The 17,634-nt window shown below is 33.5% G+C and overlaps 1 protein-coding gene across 1 annotated transcript; it reads left to right on the plus strand.

Moving 5' to 3' along the window:
* The first annotated feature begins 12,836 nt into the window (after positions 1-12,836).
* LOC149254702 (protein NRT1/ PTR FAMILY 5.6-like) lies at positions 12,837-17,202 on the plus strand. Its single transcript, XM_089454817.1, has 4 exons — positions 12,837-13,011; positions 13,531-13,748; positions 14,384-14,895; positions 16,299-17,202. The coding sequence occupies exons 1-4, from the start codon at positions 12,837-12,839 to the stop codon at positions 17,200-17,202; spliced, it is 1,809 nt and encodes a 602-aa protein (XP_089310943.1).
* Positions 17,203-17,634: the final 432 nt, after the last annotated feature.

A 17,634-nucleotide genomic window follows, 5' to 3' on the forward strand; every position in this document is an offset into this window, starting at 1 on the left:
ATCATTCGGGTATATCAACCACATTAATATTATTAATATTTTTAATGTGGTTGTACTAATATACATAACAATATAAACAAAAAATGATTTATGTGACATTAATCAAGCCACACTCAACTTTAATGCTCCACAATTGTAATATAAAAAATATTACAAAATAATATTAAAAAAATAAGTACATAAATACAAATATTTTTTAAAGAGTAGATGGTACACTATAATAAATATGGTACATATGTTATATTATTAGAGTACATATTGATATAATAAGGGTTGTATAGATTGTGCACATGTCAATTTTTACATATTTTTCTCAAATTTATATTTTTTAAAGTTATTTTAAAAAAAATACAAAATTTTAATTTAAAAAATTTAAAAAATAATTTTAATTTTTGGAAAAATCAATTTAATATAATAATTTTTTAGAAACTTTATAAAACTTTGGAAATCTTTTTATAAAACAAAAAGTGGAAGTATTTTTGAGTGTAAAGTGATTACAATATAACAAATAAAAACACACATAAAACTAAAATTATGTTGCAACATATTGTAATCATAAAATATGAATTTTAATAATATTATTATTATATATATTTAAATTTATAAATATTTATGGTTTTTATAATATGTGTCATGACACTATCAAATTTGGCGCTAGAAATTGACAAAAGAAGGGTTTTTTTTTTATTTGCCATATTTTGACACCATCTCTATCCTAAACTGGGGTTTATAGGAAATTCAAGTGTCAAAATGACTTTGAGAAACTATTAATTATGCTTGTAGTAGACTTAATGGAGGAAGAGGAGGTGGACTACACCAATGACATCTCCAATGCCTTAGCAATCTTTTACTCTAATTCCTGATTTTACCAATTGCAACAAGCCAGGATGGATCATTCCTTGGCGTAATCTAATCGGTCAATCATGCCACCTTGCTCTCATACATCGATTATGGATTCTTCAGCTACTAAAACTTTAATGCCATGCAATGGGATTACTTCAAGATATGGCTCCCCCATTCCTCTTCGTTTCTTTCAAAGACTCTCCCTTACCCTCTCCTAGAACTCCTAAGTCTGGCACATTTCCTCCCCTTGTAGTGTTGCAACACTCTTGCCTGAAAGTTAGCTTTAATACACAAAATATCTCTTTGTGAACTTAGGTGCTAAGGGAATTAAGGAAAATAAATTGTGTGTTCATGATAGGAGAGATAAAATAAAAAATGGTTAGGGGTGAAGATGTTAAATTGGAAAATATCCCTCATCTAATGGATAAAACTACAATTGTTATATTCTACAGAAAGACGGTGCACCTGGAAATCCATAGGGAAACATATTGGAGACAATTGGATCCAAAATTAGGTTATTGCCTGAAATTTCATATTTTGTCCAAACATTGGATAATTGGCTCCCTAATTAGGTTATTTCCAGAAATTTTATTTTGTGTCCAAAGGATGACTATATTTCAAATTTAGAACTAGTGAGGACTTGATTTTTGTACTAAAGTGTAATTGGAGCTAGAGTCCTTCTAGTCTAGTCCTCATGGAATCCGAGGTTAGTTTCAACCCCACGAAGAAGTCAATGTCTTCAATTATGTCTTCAATTATGTATTTGGGCCATTCTTCTAGGATGCCATCTTCTTTTCTAGCATGTGGAGAATTTGGAATTTATAGGGAATAAAATTGGGTAGTTCATCAAACTGGAACAAGGCTAGGATATTGTAGAAATATGGTGATAGGATTGCAACTGCTCAAGAAATTCAATCTAAATCAAGATACATAATTCTATTATATTGCTCTGCAGAAATTAATTCAAAATTTAGAAAAAGCATTCGCAAACATGCATCAATAACATACACAAGTACACATATTTATCTAGGGGAAACCAACTAGTAAAAACCCCTTATGTCTGCTTGCATTAATTAGAGGAATAGAGAATGTATTACAATTTCTTGCTCGCTCTGAGCTCAACCTGCAAATGAATAAATGTTCTCTCTACTCAATAAAAATCTCTGACCCAAACTTGGTCAATTTCTGCCTCCACCTGAGCTCCTATTTCCTTCCTCAAATCTTGAGGAAATTAAGCCCTCATCTTTTTAGGAATTTTCCTCCAATTGATTGTGCAATTCCCAAGGATTGATCATTGATTGCATGCAACACCTGTACACCTGTAAGGATTCTTGATCATGTTAGGATTATTATTTTAAAATTTGATTTGAGTTTAGAGTTATTAGTTGTAATTCAGAGCTTCTAGTTTGTTCTGTTGATTTTTCTCATCTGGCTTAAAAACCCCATTATCAGAAGACCTTGTGTCAACACTTCAGGACTCCAATTTTTTTAATGGGCGCTCCAATAAATTTTACTAGCACGTTTCGTTTACATGTAAGTTATAACTGCTCTGATCCTGTTCTTCCACGATTTTTGCTCGAGTTGTTTTTTGTCTTCCAATGTATTATCATTGAAGGTATCTCTGTTACTTCCTCAAACTTTCTGGAACTTCCTTGTTTTTACATTTCTCCAAAGTTTTAGGTGTTTGTATTTGTTATTTTAGTGAGGATAGAATTGTTATTTCAGTGAGCATATGTATCACATGGCAAGAAGATTTTGCAGCCCCATCAACTGTTAGATGGATTAGCAGAGGTAATAAAACAGAATGATGAAGGTCAAAATCTCAATTTTTTTTTTTTTTTTTTGGGCTATTTGGAGATGTGTTGAAGTCAACCCAGGTATGGTCAGATTTTTCCATTATTTAAAAGATATATGAGAAGACGTAATATTATCTTAAACTTAAATTTTTGTAATTTGTATAGTGATTATTGAGTCATTAGTTGTAATTCATAGCTTGTAGTTTTTCTGTAAATCCATGGGCTTTTTCTTGGCTTTATATCGGGTTCTCTTGATTTTGCTCATCTTGCTTAAAAACCCCATTATCAGAAGACTTAATATTATCTTAAACTTTTGTAATTTGTTTTATATAACTGTGTACCTAAATAAGAATCATCAAATTGGACAGTTATATCTACCTAAAAAATATTTACCTTTATAAGAAGTGGGCAAAATTACTTTTACACAAATTAATTCTTCACAAATTAATTCATCCAATTACTTAGTAAGTCTTAACCTTACCATGAATGGACCAACCATCCAATTCCAAAATTACTTTTACATGCAGAAATCTTAATCTTTACATAATACCCATTAATCCATCCAATTAAAAGTAACCAAAGATTAACCTACATAAAGATTAACTACTCTAAGAAAGGAACTTGTCACCATCTTCCATTATGTGGCCAACTTTCCATGCTATTTTTATTTGTTAGTATTCTTGATCTTGTTAGGATTATTATTTTAAAATTTGATTTGAGTTTAAAGTCATTAGTTGTAATTCAGAGCTTCTGGTTTTTTCTCTTGATTTTTCTCATCTTGCTTAAAAACCCCATTATCAGAAGACCTTGTATCAACACACCAAGGACTTCCATTTTTTTAATGGGCACTCCAATAAATTTTACTAGCACGTTTTGTTTACATATAAGTTATAACCGCTCTAATCTTGTTCTTCCACGATTTTTGCTCGAGTTGTTTCCTGTCTTCCAATGTATTGTCATTGAAGGCATCTCTGTTACTTCATCAAACTCTCTGGAACTTCCCTTCTTTTACATTTCTCCAAAGTTTCAGTTGTCTGTATTTGTTATTTCAGTGAGGATAGAATTGAATTCTGTCATCAGAGGATTAGTCAGAATCCTGGTAAGGCTTGTGCCGGAGAGAAATTAGCAGTTAAATCTTTTTTTTTTTATTTGGCGTTGTTGGCCTTGACAGTTAAAGGAAGAAGATATGGTTATTGCAATGTTGAACCGTGTTGCATTGCACCGTGCTCTGAGTTCACTTGAGTGTGTCGAGGACACGCTCTCTGAGCACCGCAATGAAACAGTTTCTTTGCTTTCATGGTGATTCCTACCTCTGTTCCCTGACGAATATTTTTATCTGAATGTATGATCTTTAAATTGAGGAAACCAAGAAGAACGGTTTACATAATCTAGACATTTAAGATGTTTAAATACACCAACTGAACCTTTAGTCCCATGCTTCTATGAAGATTGACTCTTTTCTTTTCTTTTTTTCAAATGGTTGCAGATATGTATCACATGGCAAGAAGATTTTGCAGCCCCATCAACTGTTAGATGGATTAGCAAAGGTAATAGGCCAGAATGATGAACGTCAAAATCTCCATATTTTTCGGCTATTTGGAGATGTGTTGAAGTCAAGCCAGGTATGATCAGATTTTTCCATTATTTAAAAGAAAAGGAACATTCTGCAAATTCTGGAGCAATTTATTTCAAAATAAATGTAGTTGTCTTAAAATGTTTGCATATTTATTTGGTTCTCATGACAATATGATGTATGTTTCAGGAGGCCATCATTCTTACACCATGGGTTGTTCTTGCGGTACGGCCAAGGCCTAGTGTGTAGGAATATGTTTGCGTCAATGTTGATGAACTTGCTGTTGAACAACTCTCTGTCACTGAATATTTGGAATTCAAGGAACACCTTGTGGATGGAAGGTACTTATTTGCATTGTGGACCCATAGTGCATGAAAATAAAGATGGCAAATGATGTAAGTGCAGATATAGTCAATGATATATTGGAAGTCTCATGCCTAGATATGAATTGTAATGTTGTTGAAGCTAGTAGATGTCTTCTATCATATATATTTTAACTTTTCTTGACACTTTTCCTAAATTGCAAAATACAGAAGAGGAAGGTAATAAACATTGTCAATGAATACTTGGAACTGCATCAGCCTCTAAGCTCTTTACGTGCCTAGGAAGTATATGCTATAAACTGTAAATTCAACTATATTGTACTCTCCTTTATTTAGCTCTTTACGTGCCTAGGAAGTATATGCTATATATATGCTATAAACTGTAAATTCAACTATATTGTGCTCTCCTTTATTTTCTCTATATCTTGTTACAGGTGCCAAATACAGATTCACTCTTCTTTTTACTCCGATAAGAAAATGATGAAAATTTTGTATTTTGCAGTTTCAAGAACAACTATGTATTGGAGCTAGGCCTTGAGCCCTTTGATGCATCCTTTTCTCTCCCAACACGGCCATCTTCTTTTGGTAGTGGAGTTCAATTTTTGAATTGACATTTGTCCTCCGACTACGACTATTCCATGGGAAAGAAAGTATGCCATCATTGCTGAATTTCCTTCTGGCATACAAATACCGAGGCTAGGTTATATACTCCAAAAGACTTTGTTTGTACAAATTTGTCCCCATGAAAATGACATCGAAGAAACTCTGTGCTCACTGAACTTTTACAATACTTTTCTAGTAGAGTTCGAGGATTAGAGCTTGGTCCTACTCAGACACAACAAGATGTAAGATTCCTATAGAGTTCAAGGATTAGAGCTTGGTCCTACTTGGAGGCAGCGAGATGTAAGATTCCAGTAGAGTTTGAGGATTAGGCCAGGTCATATACTCAAAGATTTTGTTTGTACAAATTAGTCCCATGAAAATGACATGGGAGAAACTCTGTGCTCACTGAAATTTTCCAGTAGAGTTCAAGGATTCAAGCTTGGTCCTACTCAGACATAGCAAGATGTAAGATTCTAATAGAGTTTGAGGATTAGAGCTTGGTCGTACTCGGAGGCAACAAGATGTAAGATTCCAGTAGAGTTCAAGGAGGCAACAAGATGTAAGATTCTAGTACAGTTCAAGGAGGCAACAAGATGTAAGATTCCAGTATAGTTCGAGGATTAGAGCTTCGTCCTACTCAGAGGTAGCAAGATGTCACTTTAGCATGGTCCTTGCCTTTTTTTTTTTTGATATTTTTCTTCCTTTCAAAAATTGTCAAAGAAGCATTAATTAATGTTACATGTAAAGACTTTGTTTATACAAATTAGTCCCCATGAAAACGACATGGGAGAAACTTTGTGCTCACTGAACTTTTCCTGTAGAGTTCAAGGATTAAAGCTTGGGCCTACTCGGAGGCAGCAGGATGTAAGATTCCCGTAGAGTTCGATGATTAGAGCTTGGTCCTACTCGGAGGTAGCAAGATGTCACTGTAGCATGATCCTTGCCTTTTTTTTTATTATATTTTTTTGCCTTTCAAAAATTGTCAAAAAAACATTAATTAATGTTATATGCTATTGCCTTACGGTGTTTCCATTACAGTATCTGATGCAATTACTAGTTATTAATATTAATCATCACAAACCCTCATTCATATATATATAGAAATAACATGATCTCATTTCCAAAATAAAAATTAACTAAATCAATTTATATTTATTATTAAATTAATTTAGTTTTTATAATTATAATTTTTATTTATATATAATAAAATACTACCTTTTTATTTCAATAGTATTTTATATTCATATGATTTTTTTTTAATAATAAAATATTAAATTTAATAAATGTAAATTAAAATATAATATAAAAATTTCAAAATTTCACATCTTAACACAATTATCCATATTTTATTATAAATAAATACATATATTAACATTTCGGCCACGACCCCTACATTTCATTATATGCCTTTTCTTGATATTCACTTCATATAAACACGCAATATGAACCAAGTCAAAGATTCCTATCCTTATTCTATAACCATAAAATAATATAAGAACAGAACCTGACAAATAGACTCCAACAACTTCTTGATTAATTATAGTTATACACTGAAGTACGAGCATATGATAACATGCAAATACATAAACCAAATAAACCATAAATTAAGCATCCATCAACCATAATAATAAAGCATTTATCAGCCATAAATTAATAGATTAGGTGGACACTAAATCCTACGAGCATATTTTGCTAGTTTGACAGAAATATCAATCAACCAAGCATATAAAATTAATTGATTGACCTATCAATCAACCAAGCATATAAAATTAATTGATTGACCTATCAATCAACCAAGCATATAAAAATCTTTAGGATGGCCAATTGCAAGTATTATAATTAGGTTCAACGTGTAACTACCACAAGATACAATTATATATTGTCATCATCTAACCCTATGGCGTTGGTTGTGGTAGAGGATGTTAGTTTTCTTAATTTCAACAACGATTCTTCTATATGCGGAATAACTGAAAAGAATCATTAAATCTTAATGCCCAGGGATACGAGTTACCTCCAGCCATTGGTGATGTATTGATGCAGGCCTCAGTCTTCTTGCCTGCTACTTCTTCTGCACTTCAGCTCTTCTTCTCAAAATTCGGTTTCTCTCCTCTTGCCCTCACTTCCTTCATGTGCTTCTTGATGGAGAAGAATGCAACTCTTGTGGGGAGAGAGAGGACCCAATCCTTTATATATATCATTTAACTCTTAATCTGGTACGTCCATCATATACCAATTCAACGCTTTAATGCTTTAATGCATGCTTTAATGCTTTAATGCTTTAATGCTTTTAATTATGGAATGACTTAATTAGTTGGGTCACATTAAGATTTAGAAACTTCCATTTAATTTCTAACATTCTCCCACTTGACCCAACTATTCATAATATTAAGTGTTGAACATCATACTATGATAAATTGCTGAGAGTTATGGCAGTTGTGCACTATTAATTCAATGCATTCCCTTCCATATACTACAATACCAGCAATCCATCAATTCATACTCATAATTTATATAAAACAACATAATGGTCCACATAATGTCTTATATCATAATGATTAAACATAATATCTTTATAAGACTCTTTCTTGTTTAAAATTACATAAAATACATACTACTTCATTAAAACAAGAAACACATGATTGTATATCAGAAACACATAAAAGAGCTCAGAATGTCACACATCAATTATCATTAATACAACCAAGACCCATTCTTTGAACATGTTCCTTAAATTGTCTTGGTTGTAACCCTTTCGTCAAAGGGTCTGTAATCATAAGTTCTGTCCTGATGTGCATGATTGACATTCTTTGTTTCTGAACCTCATCTTTCACAACAAGATACTCCAGTTCCATATGTTTGGCACCTTTAGAGTACTTGTCGTTCTTTGAGAAAATACTGCTGCAGAGTTATCACAATAAATTTTCAGCGGCTTGCTAATGGTGTCGACAACCGCAAGTCCTGAAATAAAGTTCTGCAACCATAATGCATGAATTGTGGCTTCATAACATGCCACAAATTCTGCCTCCATAGTGGATGAAGCAACGATAGTCTGTTTCGCACTTTTCCATGATATGGCACCTTGAGCAAACATAAACAGGTAACCAAAAGTCGATTTTCTAGTATCGATGCATCCAGCAAAATCTGAAATTTCTTAGTCTCATGCAATATACTTAAATTATTTGCAGCAAGCAAGACGTCATCAACATAAAGGACCAAATAAATAAACTTGCTCCCACTGATCTTTCGGTATATACAGTGATCAACCGTATTTTCCTTAAAACCAAAAGATGTAATAATGGTATTGAACTTAATATACCACTACCGGGATGCTTGTTTTGAGCCCATATATTGACTTCTTAAGTTTACACACCAATTGTTCTTTGCTTTCTACAAAAAAACCCTCAGGTTGATCCATATAAACATCCTCATCAAGATCTCCAGACACTCCTTGTAATCAACAATTCCAAACCACATAATCATAATCTGATTCTTGCATATAAACCACATAATCATTAGAAATAGCTGACCTACGATTTCTTTGAGGTCTTCTTAATGCTACTTGTTGTGGTTCATGCATATCAGCATTATGTAAGTCATTTCCTTCAGGAAGTACTTCTTCATTTATATGTTGTTCATTATCATCATGCTGTTCTACAACAGCTGGAACAACATTTGGAGTAATAGTAGATGAAGGAACTATTCTGGGCAATGTAACATTTACCCTTGTTTCCTTTATTTCTACTATTTCTCTTCTAGTACTCCCACTGACTTCACCATTCTCAATGAATCTTGCATTACTAGTTTCTAATTGCCTCTCAACTTCCTTTACAAACGTCTCAAGGACATTCACAGATTGAGATTTTTTCATGAAGCAAATAGACATAACCATAACGGGAAAAATCGTCAATAAAAGTGATGAAATACTTTTCTCCATTAAAGGCTGGAGTGTCCGTAGGTCCGCAAATATCAGTGTGTATTAGTTTAAGAAGTTGGCTGCTTCTAGTGGCTCCTTTCTTATTATGTTTGGTTTGTTTACCTTTAATACAATCCACACATAATTCTAGATCACTAAAGACAAAATTTCATTACTTACTAATCTTATCATTCTTTCTTTGGATATATGACCTAGTCGTTTATGCCACAAGAAAGCAGAATTTTCATTCAACATGCTACGTTTACATCCAACATTATTTACTACATTCAACAAGGAATTCGCATAAGTGTCATTCAGTTTCAACTTATATAAACCATCAATTAGAATACCAGAACGTGTCATTCAGTTTCAACTTATATAAACCATCAATTAGAATACCAGAACCAACATTATCAGTATTCTTATATAAATCAAAACAACCAGATCCAATCATACATCTAAAACCAGAAATATCCAATTTACTTGCGGAAATAAGGTTTCTAGATAATGAAGGTACATAAAGGGTACTGTATAAGTTTAATACATATCCACTTTCTAGAATTAGACAATAAGTCCCAATGCCTTCAATTGAAGATTTCATTCCGTTTCCCATAAAGAGAAAAAGATCTTCATTTGGATTTATGGTTCGGATCGTAAGAAATCCCTCTCTTTTCGAACCAAGCTTTCCTTTTCGGACAGTCACTTTGATAATGTCCTTTCTTTTTACAGAAATGACATTGAACATCCTTTAGTTCCTTCTTTTCCTCATCCTGCCCATACTTAGCAGGTGCCTTTTTCTTCTTGAAATGACTTGATTTTCCTTTCTTTTCTTTACCAGCTTTATTACTCACAAAACTTACTGAGTGATTCACTTGATTTTTCAAACGTCCTTCTTCCTGAACAAGTCTACTGGCCAATTCATTAACATTCCACTTATCCTTTATAGTGTTATAGTTAATCTGAAAAGGTCCATATTCAGAAGGTAGCGAGTTCAGAATGAACTGGACAAGAAAAGAATCCTCTACTGTAAGTCCCAGGGAGTTTAACCTTGCTGCAATATTAGTCATCTCTATAATGTGCTCTTGCATAGTTCGCGACCCATCAAACTTCATGGTCGTGAGTTCTGCCATAAGAGTACCAGCGAGTGACTTATCAGCTGAACGAAAACGCTCTTCCACAGACTGCATATATTCCTTAGCACTTTCTGTTTGTGGAATTGTTGACTTGATGTTGTTAGCAACAGTCATCTTAATAAACATAAGGCTCAATCTGTTACTGCGTTCCCATGCTTTATGGTGTGATTTTTCTGCCTCAGTACTATCTCTTGTAAGAGCAGCAGGCTTATCCACAAGGAGTGCCAAGTCAAGATCCTGAATACCTAAATGGAAATCGACTTGTTCTTTCCATTCAGAAAAATTAACACCAGTGAACAATGTAACAGATGAAGCATGTGTATTCATGGTAACTCCTGCAAATTAAAATTGAAATCACTATAAGCTCATAACTAACGTGATTCAGATGTAGACATAATAGTATAATATAGCACTCCTTTGGGTAGATACTATCTTATACTTAACATAATTAAATACCAAAACATAAGTAGGTAATAAATATATTCAATTAAATAGAACTGACATCTTTGGATGATCAATATTTATTTAATCAAAATATCTATCAAACCTCATCATGTCAACTAGTTATAGAACAAGACTTTCCTTTGGGTAAGTTCTCAGGTTCTATCATTAGTGACGCCAGTTTTTAATTGGTATTATTATATCTGGCAATTTCTATCATTATGTCACTTATGCACTAAATGATTATTCTGATTTTGACCACTTTGGTGATTAACAAAATCATAAATCTCATGTGCATAAATAATTTATAACATATACCTTATGCAAAACAATCAGTCATAGAGCAATTACTTTTTGCCCAACTGCTTTTGCCAAAAAAAAACATTAAATGTTTTCATCTCATTCGTGACTGAGACAAACGGTGAAATATCTTCATCTTTGTTTAAGGAGACGGTCCAGTCCGTGTGAGCAGCCGCGTTGAGAACCCACTTCTCTTTAATAGTGGCTCAATCCCACGGGTTAGTGCAATAGTAAGCGGCTGAAAACGTTGGACGTATTCATCACTAAAATTGGCCAGCACATAATAACATAAAATTTGAAGAGCACGGCTTCACTTGCAATAAAAGGGTGGCTTCATGTGAATTTGTCAGCCATGAATACAAGTCACGATATCATCAAAATATTATATGCATATCTCCAGATATGTGCCATCTTTAAGCACATGGGTAAACACTTAATTGACTTAATACATCAAACAATCCGAACTTGATTTACAGCGAACACACAATGATATGGTGAATAAATAAATTGTGAGATTCATATATGCGGCAATTTCTATATCACAGAGATCCCAAATTTTATTAAGCCTTATGGATTATATGGCATCTTTAGGTGACCTGGACGGGCCTGTTCATCATTCAATGGTTGCATGCGCAGGACTTGAACAACATCATGAGTAAAGCACAGTGCATGCAACCATTGCCACCGCAATAAACCCACATAATTGCCACCACAATAATATTAATCATAAACCAAGAATAGCATCCAATTTTGGTAAACACAACTGTTATGCAACAGGTTCTATTTCCATAAACATTAAACTCGGGATGGGATAAAGACTGGAACTGCGATGCTATGGGCTCGAGTTTCAAGAAGATGAATGCAGGCCATACGTTGACCTCAACCTCAATTTGACTCCTTAAAACTTGTATAAAAATAACACTAAGACCAGCCAACCAAAACGAAACTCGAGATATGAAAATCCGTATTCCTATATTCATGTGCTCGATGGCCAAAGAAAATTGTCTTTTCATGAGGAAACCAGTACAAAATTCACATGGAAAAGAGAAACCGATGGATCCGTTACTTAGATTTTGGATGGAGTTTGTATATCGGCGATTAAGCTTTATCAACAAAAGTGCCCGATACTTCATTATGGTTTTAACAGAGAAATAATGCAATAAGCACCACTTTACAAGAGAATTCTTCCAAACGGAGAATTTATCAAGGGAAGGGCATAAATAAATCGACAAGCTAAGCATTTAATTCTTTCTAGTTTAAGGTTTAAGATGAAGCCGACGCACAGAAAGACAAAAGGGCGGCGAGAGAATACCAAGGCAGAGATAAACCGCTCCGATACCAACTGTTAGTTTTCTTAATTTCAACAACGATTCTTCTATATGCGGAATAACTGAAAAGAATCATTAAATCTTAATGCCCAGGGATACGAGTTACCTCCAGCCATTGGTGATGTATTGATGCAGGCCTCAGTCTTCTTGCCTGCTACTTCTTCTGCACTTCAGCTCTTCTTCTCAGAATTCGGTTTCTCTCCTCTTGCCCTCACTTCCTTCATGTGCTTCTTGATGGAGAAGAATGCAACTCTTGTGGGGAGAGAGAGGACCCAATCCTTTATATATATCATTTAACTCTTAATCTGGTACGTCCATCATATACCAATTCAACGCTTTAATGCTTTAATGCATGCTTTAATGCTTTAATGCTTTTAATTATGGAATGACTTAATTAGTTGGGTCACATTAAGATTTAGAAACTTCCATTTAATTTCTAACAGAGGATTCTCACATAGATCTGTTTAAGTCCAAGTATATATATATATATATATATGAACGAGTATCACCACTTCCATACATGGAAGGCCAGCTAGTTTGTTCATTAGAACAGTCTGAAAACTGGGTGGTGTGAGGGATAGTTATGAAATTCCAACCTTTCAAGGAATGGGTGGAGTTTTGGAAGACACCCTTGCAACCAGAGATGGGAAGAAAAGATGAAAAATTAGATTGGGTTAGTAATGGATCAGTAGATGTCAGAGGAAGGCCCGTTCTCAGGTCAAAATCTGGTAGTGGGAAGGCTTCTATTTTCATTCTTGGTAAGTATCCTTTGGCTTAATATTATTTTTGGATTTGGCAAAGTATTTTTTAGTTTAATATTATTTTTTTATATGAAATGTAAAGGCAATTTAATGTTGTGGAGTGATTACTAGTTTTTTTTGTTTTTTGATTGTATATTTTTGGAATATTTTGGAATTAAATAAAGGAAGTCAATTGATTCAACTGTTTTCTATAAGACTCCAAAATATTATCTAAATCTACGATATGAATAGGTTCTGCTCTCTAGAGACTCCAAAATATTCTCTGAATCTACAATCTGAATAATTTGAACAATCCCTCTGCCTATTATCAAAAACTTAATAACTATATTCTTTACATTATCATATTCTAAATAAAAATGGTATAAATTTATAGAAAGTTTTGGATAATCACTTCATCTCTCATAAAAAACACTTAAGGAATTGTAATTTTATTATCATGCTGTGTGTTCAGAATCCAGGCCTTTCAAAGAGATTTCATAAGAACTAATCACACATTTGTGCATGAATTGTGAACAGTGTTTGTATTCAGCGAGGCTCTCGCTTACGTTGCGATTGCATTAAACATGATCATCTATCTAACCACTGTGTTGGACGAAGGGGTTGCAACTGCTGTAAAAAATGTGAACTACTGGGTAGGCACCACATGCGTTATGCCTCTTATAGGGGGGTTTATGGCAGATGTTTACTTTGGACGTTACAAGATGGTCCTCATTTCCTCAACCGCTTATGTCTTGGTGAGTTTACAAATTTGAAAATTAGATCATCTTTAATAATGTCAGGGAAGATTTCAAAATATTTTAAACATGTGAGACTATTTGTAGATTTATTTTTTAAAATTTTAGAAGTTGGAGTTGGAATTTATTTTTTAAAATTTTAGAAGTTGGAGTTGGAATTGGTGATGAAACTTGTTTTCATGTTGTTTATAACTTCTTATACTATGGTTTCTAGAGATTTGAACACTAATGAGATTATTTACAAATCTATTCCAAACACCTATTCCAAACACCAAAACTCCAGAAACTGGAATTAGTTATTTAAATATTTCCAAATCTACATTGAAAATTTTACACGGCTTTATGCAATCTTTTTATATCTTTATATTGATTGTTTAGGGAGAGAATATCTCAAAATCTAACTATCATGACTTCGGGAAGAGACGACCGAACAATTGATCTAATCCTCTCCTGATTATCAAATTCAGAAATATTCCCAAAATCTACTAACAATTGATCTAATCCTCTCCTGATTATCAAATTCAGAAATATTCCCAAAATCTACAATAGACATAAATTCAAAATTCCTATCATTTATAGGTCAATCTCTTTGACTGTGATTAATCTCTTTGACTGTGATTAAATGTTGATTTCAGGGATTACTATTGCTGACGCTGTCAGTGTCTCTCCCAGCCTTGAAGAAAAATGATGTTGTTTATTTCTTGGCTTTGTATTTGATATCCTTTGGGGTGGGTGGCCACAAACCTTCTCTGGAGCCTTTTGGTGTAGACCAGTTTGACGAGGAAGACAAAAGTGAAATGCTTCAGAAGAATTCTTTCTTTAATTACTGGTTTTGCTGCCTCTGTGCTGGAATGTTCTTAGCAGTTACAGTTATTGCGTACGTCCAGGAGAACATAAGTTGGGGATTTGGATTCGGGATAGTTACAGTGGCCATGGCTATTTCCACACTTATATTTCTCTGTGGGACTCCATTCTATAGAAACAGGCTTCCTGGAGGCAGCCCAGTCACTGGTGTGGCTCAAGTTGTAGTTGCTGCTGTAAGAAAAAGAAATATCAGCATGCCTTCAGATACGAGCTTGCTTTACGAGAAGGATGCTCAGTTAATAAAATCCGGACAGAGGTTGCTGTTGCATACAGACAATTTTCAGTAAGTCATATATATATATATATATATATATTTATTTATTTATTTATTTATTTATTTATCGAATGTTTTTTTTTTTTTTTTTCTTTCAGAGAGAAAATCAACATATGGCCTAGGCCAGCAGATATTACAGCATATGGCCGAAGCCAGCAAATTTTTCCAACATATGGCCAAAGCCGTTACAGATATCCTTCCTAAGAAGCCAGCTATCCTTCGTGGGGTCCTCAGCGAAGCAGGGCCGCAGGAATCGATCCTGGCTGGAGGGAGCGAAAGCAGGAATCGATCCTGGCTGGAGGGAGCGAAAGCCATCCGCCCCAGCCGTCAAGTCATGCACATCGCGTGCAGAAGTAGATTGTGTGACAAGTGAAAGTACCCTGTAAATTGCTTTGTTTTTTTTTCAATGTACAGAAACGATCTGTTACACTACATTTTTACTTAAAATTCATAAACTAGGCATTCTGAATTGGGTTCTTCGTAATCATTATAGGCAATTTTTGTTTTTTATGAAGTTGATGATATGGTCTATCAGTCTTTAAAAAAACATAAAATTATTTGGAAATTTTTAGCTTATTTCTATGTTTGAGCAGTATTTCAAAATTACCATAATTCCTTTTACTTGAAAAGTTATGAAAATTGATAGTGTGATAAGTATTTTAAAAATATAAAATAGATAATTTAAGAGAAACTGTAAGTTTTCATCTTCAATCTTCTTAGTGACTTATAGTAACATTATTTCATCCTATGATATCTTGGGAATTGACCAATGTTCAGTTACACTATAAAGCTCATGAGAATTTGTTTTTTAATTTCACAATGTTCATTTTCTTTTTTATATTATTTGAACATTTTATTTTTTATATTATTTGAACATTTTCTTTTTTATATTATTTAAGATAGAGATAATTTTGATTTTTGAGATTAGAATTGATCCCCTCCTTATAACATCCTAGTTTATTTTTCTCTGTAACATATTATTAAAGAAAATTGAAAATTGATAGATAAATAATAATAAAGAAGAGTGTGCATATTTTCACAGTGAGAATTCATGTTCTTAATCTGTTTTTTTCTTCTCAAGAAACTATGTATCTGGATTGAAATGACCTCAATTTTGAGTGGATGCTCTACTCATCGTTAGAGAGACAACAATGAGTGAAACTTACACCCCCAAACATGAGTAATTTCAATCAAAACACATTATTTCTCCAAAAGAAAAAACAGATTGACAACCATAAGGAACTTTCAAAGACTCAGATAACAATCTAAGAGGAACTAATCTCTTTTATTTAATCTCTTTGTTTTCACACAAATTCAATGCTAGATAAATTCATTTTTGTGGCCAAGATCATTCTATCAACAGGCTGCAATCATATTATTCTGATATCTCTTTTTGGTTGGCAACGGATTAGGTTTCTGGACAAAGCAGCCATAATGGTGCCAGGCCCTTCAGGATGGATTACTGATGAACATCAAAGCAAGAAACCAAATCCATGGATTGTTTGCCCAGTAACTCAAGTAGAAGAAACCAAGATTATATTAAGGATGGTGCCCATCTGGTTCTTATGCTTAATCTTTGGAATGACAGCATTGCAGAGCAATTCGCTCTTTGTAAAGCAAGGCAGCACCATGAATAGAAGTATGGGTCCCCATTTCCAAATCCCGCCAGCTTCTCTTCTGGCCTTTCAAACGGTTGGTTCATTTATTTTCGTGATTGTATATGACCGTTATCTTATGACATTGGCCAGAAGAATAACAGGCAACGAGCGAGGAATAACTGTTCTTCAGAGGATTGGGATTGGAATCCTCTTTTCTGTTCTGTCCATGGTCACTGCAGCTCTAATGGAAAACATGAGAATCCATGTAGCAAAAACTCATGGCTTACTTGACAGCCCTAAAACTACAATCCCTCTCAGTGTTTTCTGGCTTCTTCCTCAGTTTCTTTTGATGGGAATAGCAGAGGTGTTTGCTATAGTGGGACTGCAGGAATATTTCTATGATCAAATGCCTGATAGCATGAGAAGCATGGGTATCGCTTTCTATCTGAGTGTTCTGGGTGTCTCCAGTTTTATGGGCGGTTTTCTCGTCACCATTGTTCAGGGGTTAAGCAAACGAAACGGACAGGGAGGATGGCTGGCCAACAATTTAAACAGAGCTAAATTAGGTTATTTTTATTGGCTTCTGGCAATTCTTAGTGTTATCAATTTATTCGGCTATGTTTATGTGGCACCGATGTACACCTACAAAAATGTCCAGCAAGCTACATCTGATATCGCGGATTCCTCCGAAGCGGTTCAAGAGTGTAATAGGGTTTAGCTATTTTTAATTCAAATATTGATTTTGAAAATATTTTGAAATCAAACCTAGTAAAAAAAATTGACCTCAACTATTTTAGGAATCCCCAATCCAATAAGTTTAGCCACAAGGTTTGAGTATGAATGCCCCCAATGAAAATGTCACTATGAATTTGACATTGATTATTATTGTACATAATATTTATGTTTAATTTTAATACTTCTAATAGTTAAAAAATATGTGTTTTCTGACCAGAAATTACAACTTTTAAATAATAGAAGAAGTATTCCATATATTTATTATTATACATAATATTTATGTATAATTTAATATTTAAAAAATTTATTTTTTATTCAAAATTACATATTAAAAAAAATAGAATATAATATATATTTTTTACATTTTAATAATTAAATTACATTTTTATAATTTTATTTGGCAAATTCAAAAAAA

This window comes from Pinus tabuliformis, chromosome 7 (genome assembly GCF_031772625.1).
Source record: "Pinus tabuliformis cultivar Carrire ecotype Pingquan chromosome 7, CPIR1, whole genome shotgun sequence".
Lineage (NCBI taxonomy): Eukaryota > Viridiplantae > Streptophyta > Pinopsida > Pinales > Pinaceae > Pinus > Pinus tabuliformis.

What these genes read in the sequence shown, in the direction of transcription:
- LOC149254702 (XM_089454817.1), top strand. Translation starts at nt 12,837, where the DNA reads ATGAAATTCCAACCTTTCAAGGAATGGGTGGAGTTTTGGAAGACACCC. An exon ending in CCTCAACCGCTTATGTCTTG is followed by an intron (nt 13,749 to 14,383) that starts GTGAGTTTACAA and finishes TGTTGATTTCAG; the next exon opens with GGATTACTATTGCTGACGCT. An exon ending in TTGCATACAGACAATTTTCA is followed by an intron (nt 14,896 to 16,298) that starts GTAAGTCATATA and finishes GCAACGGATTAG; the next exon opens with GTTTCTGGACAAAGCAGCCA.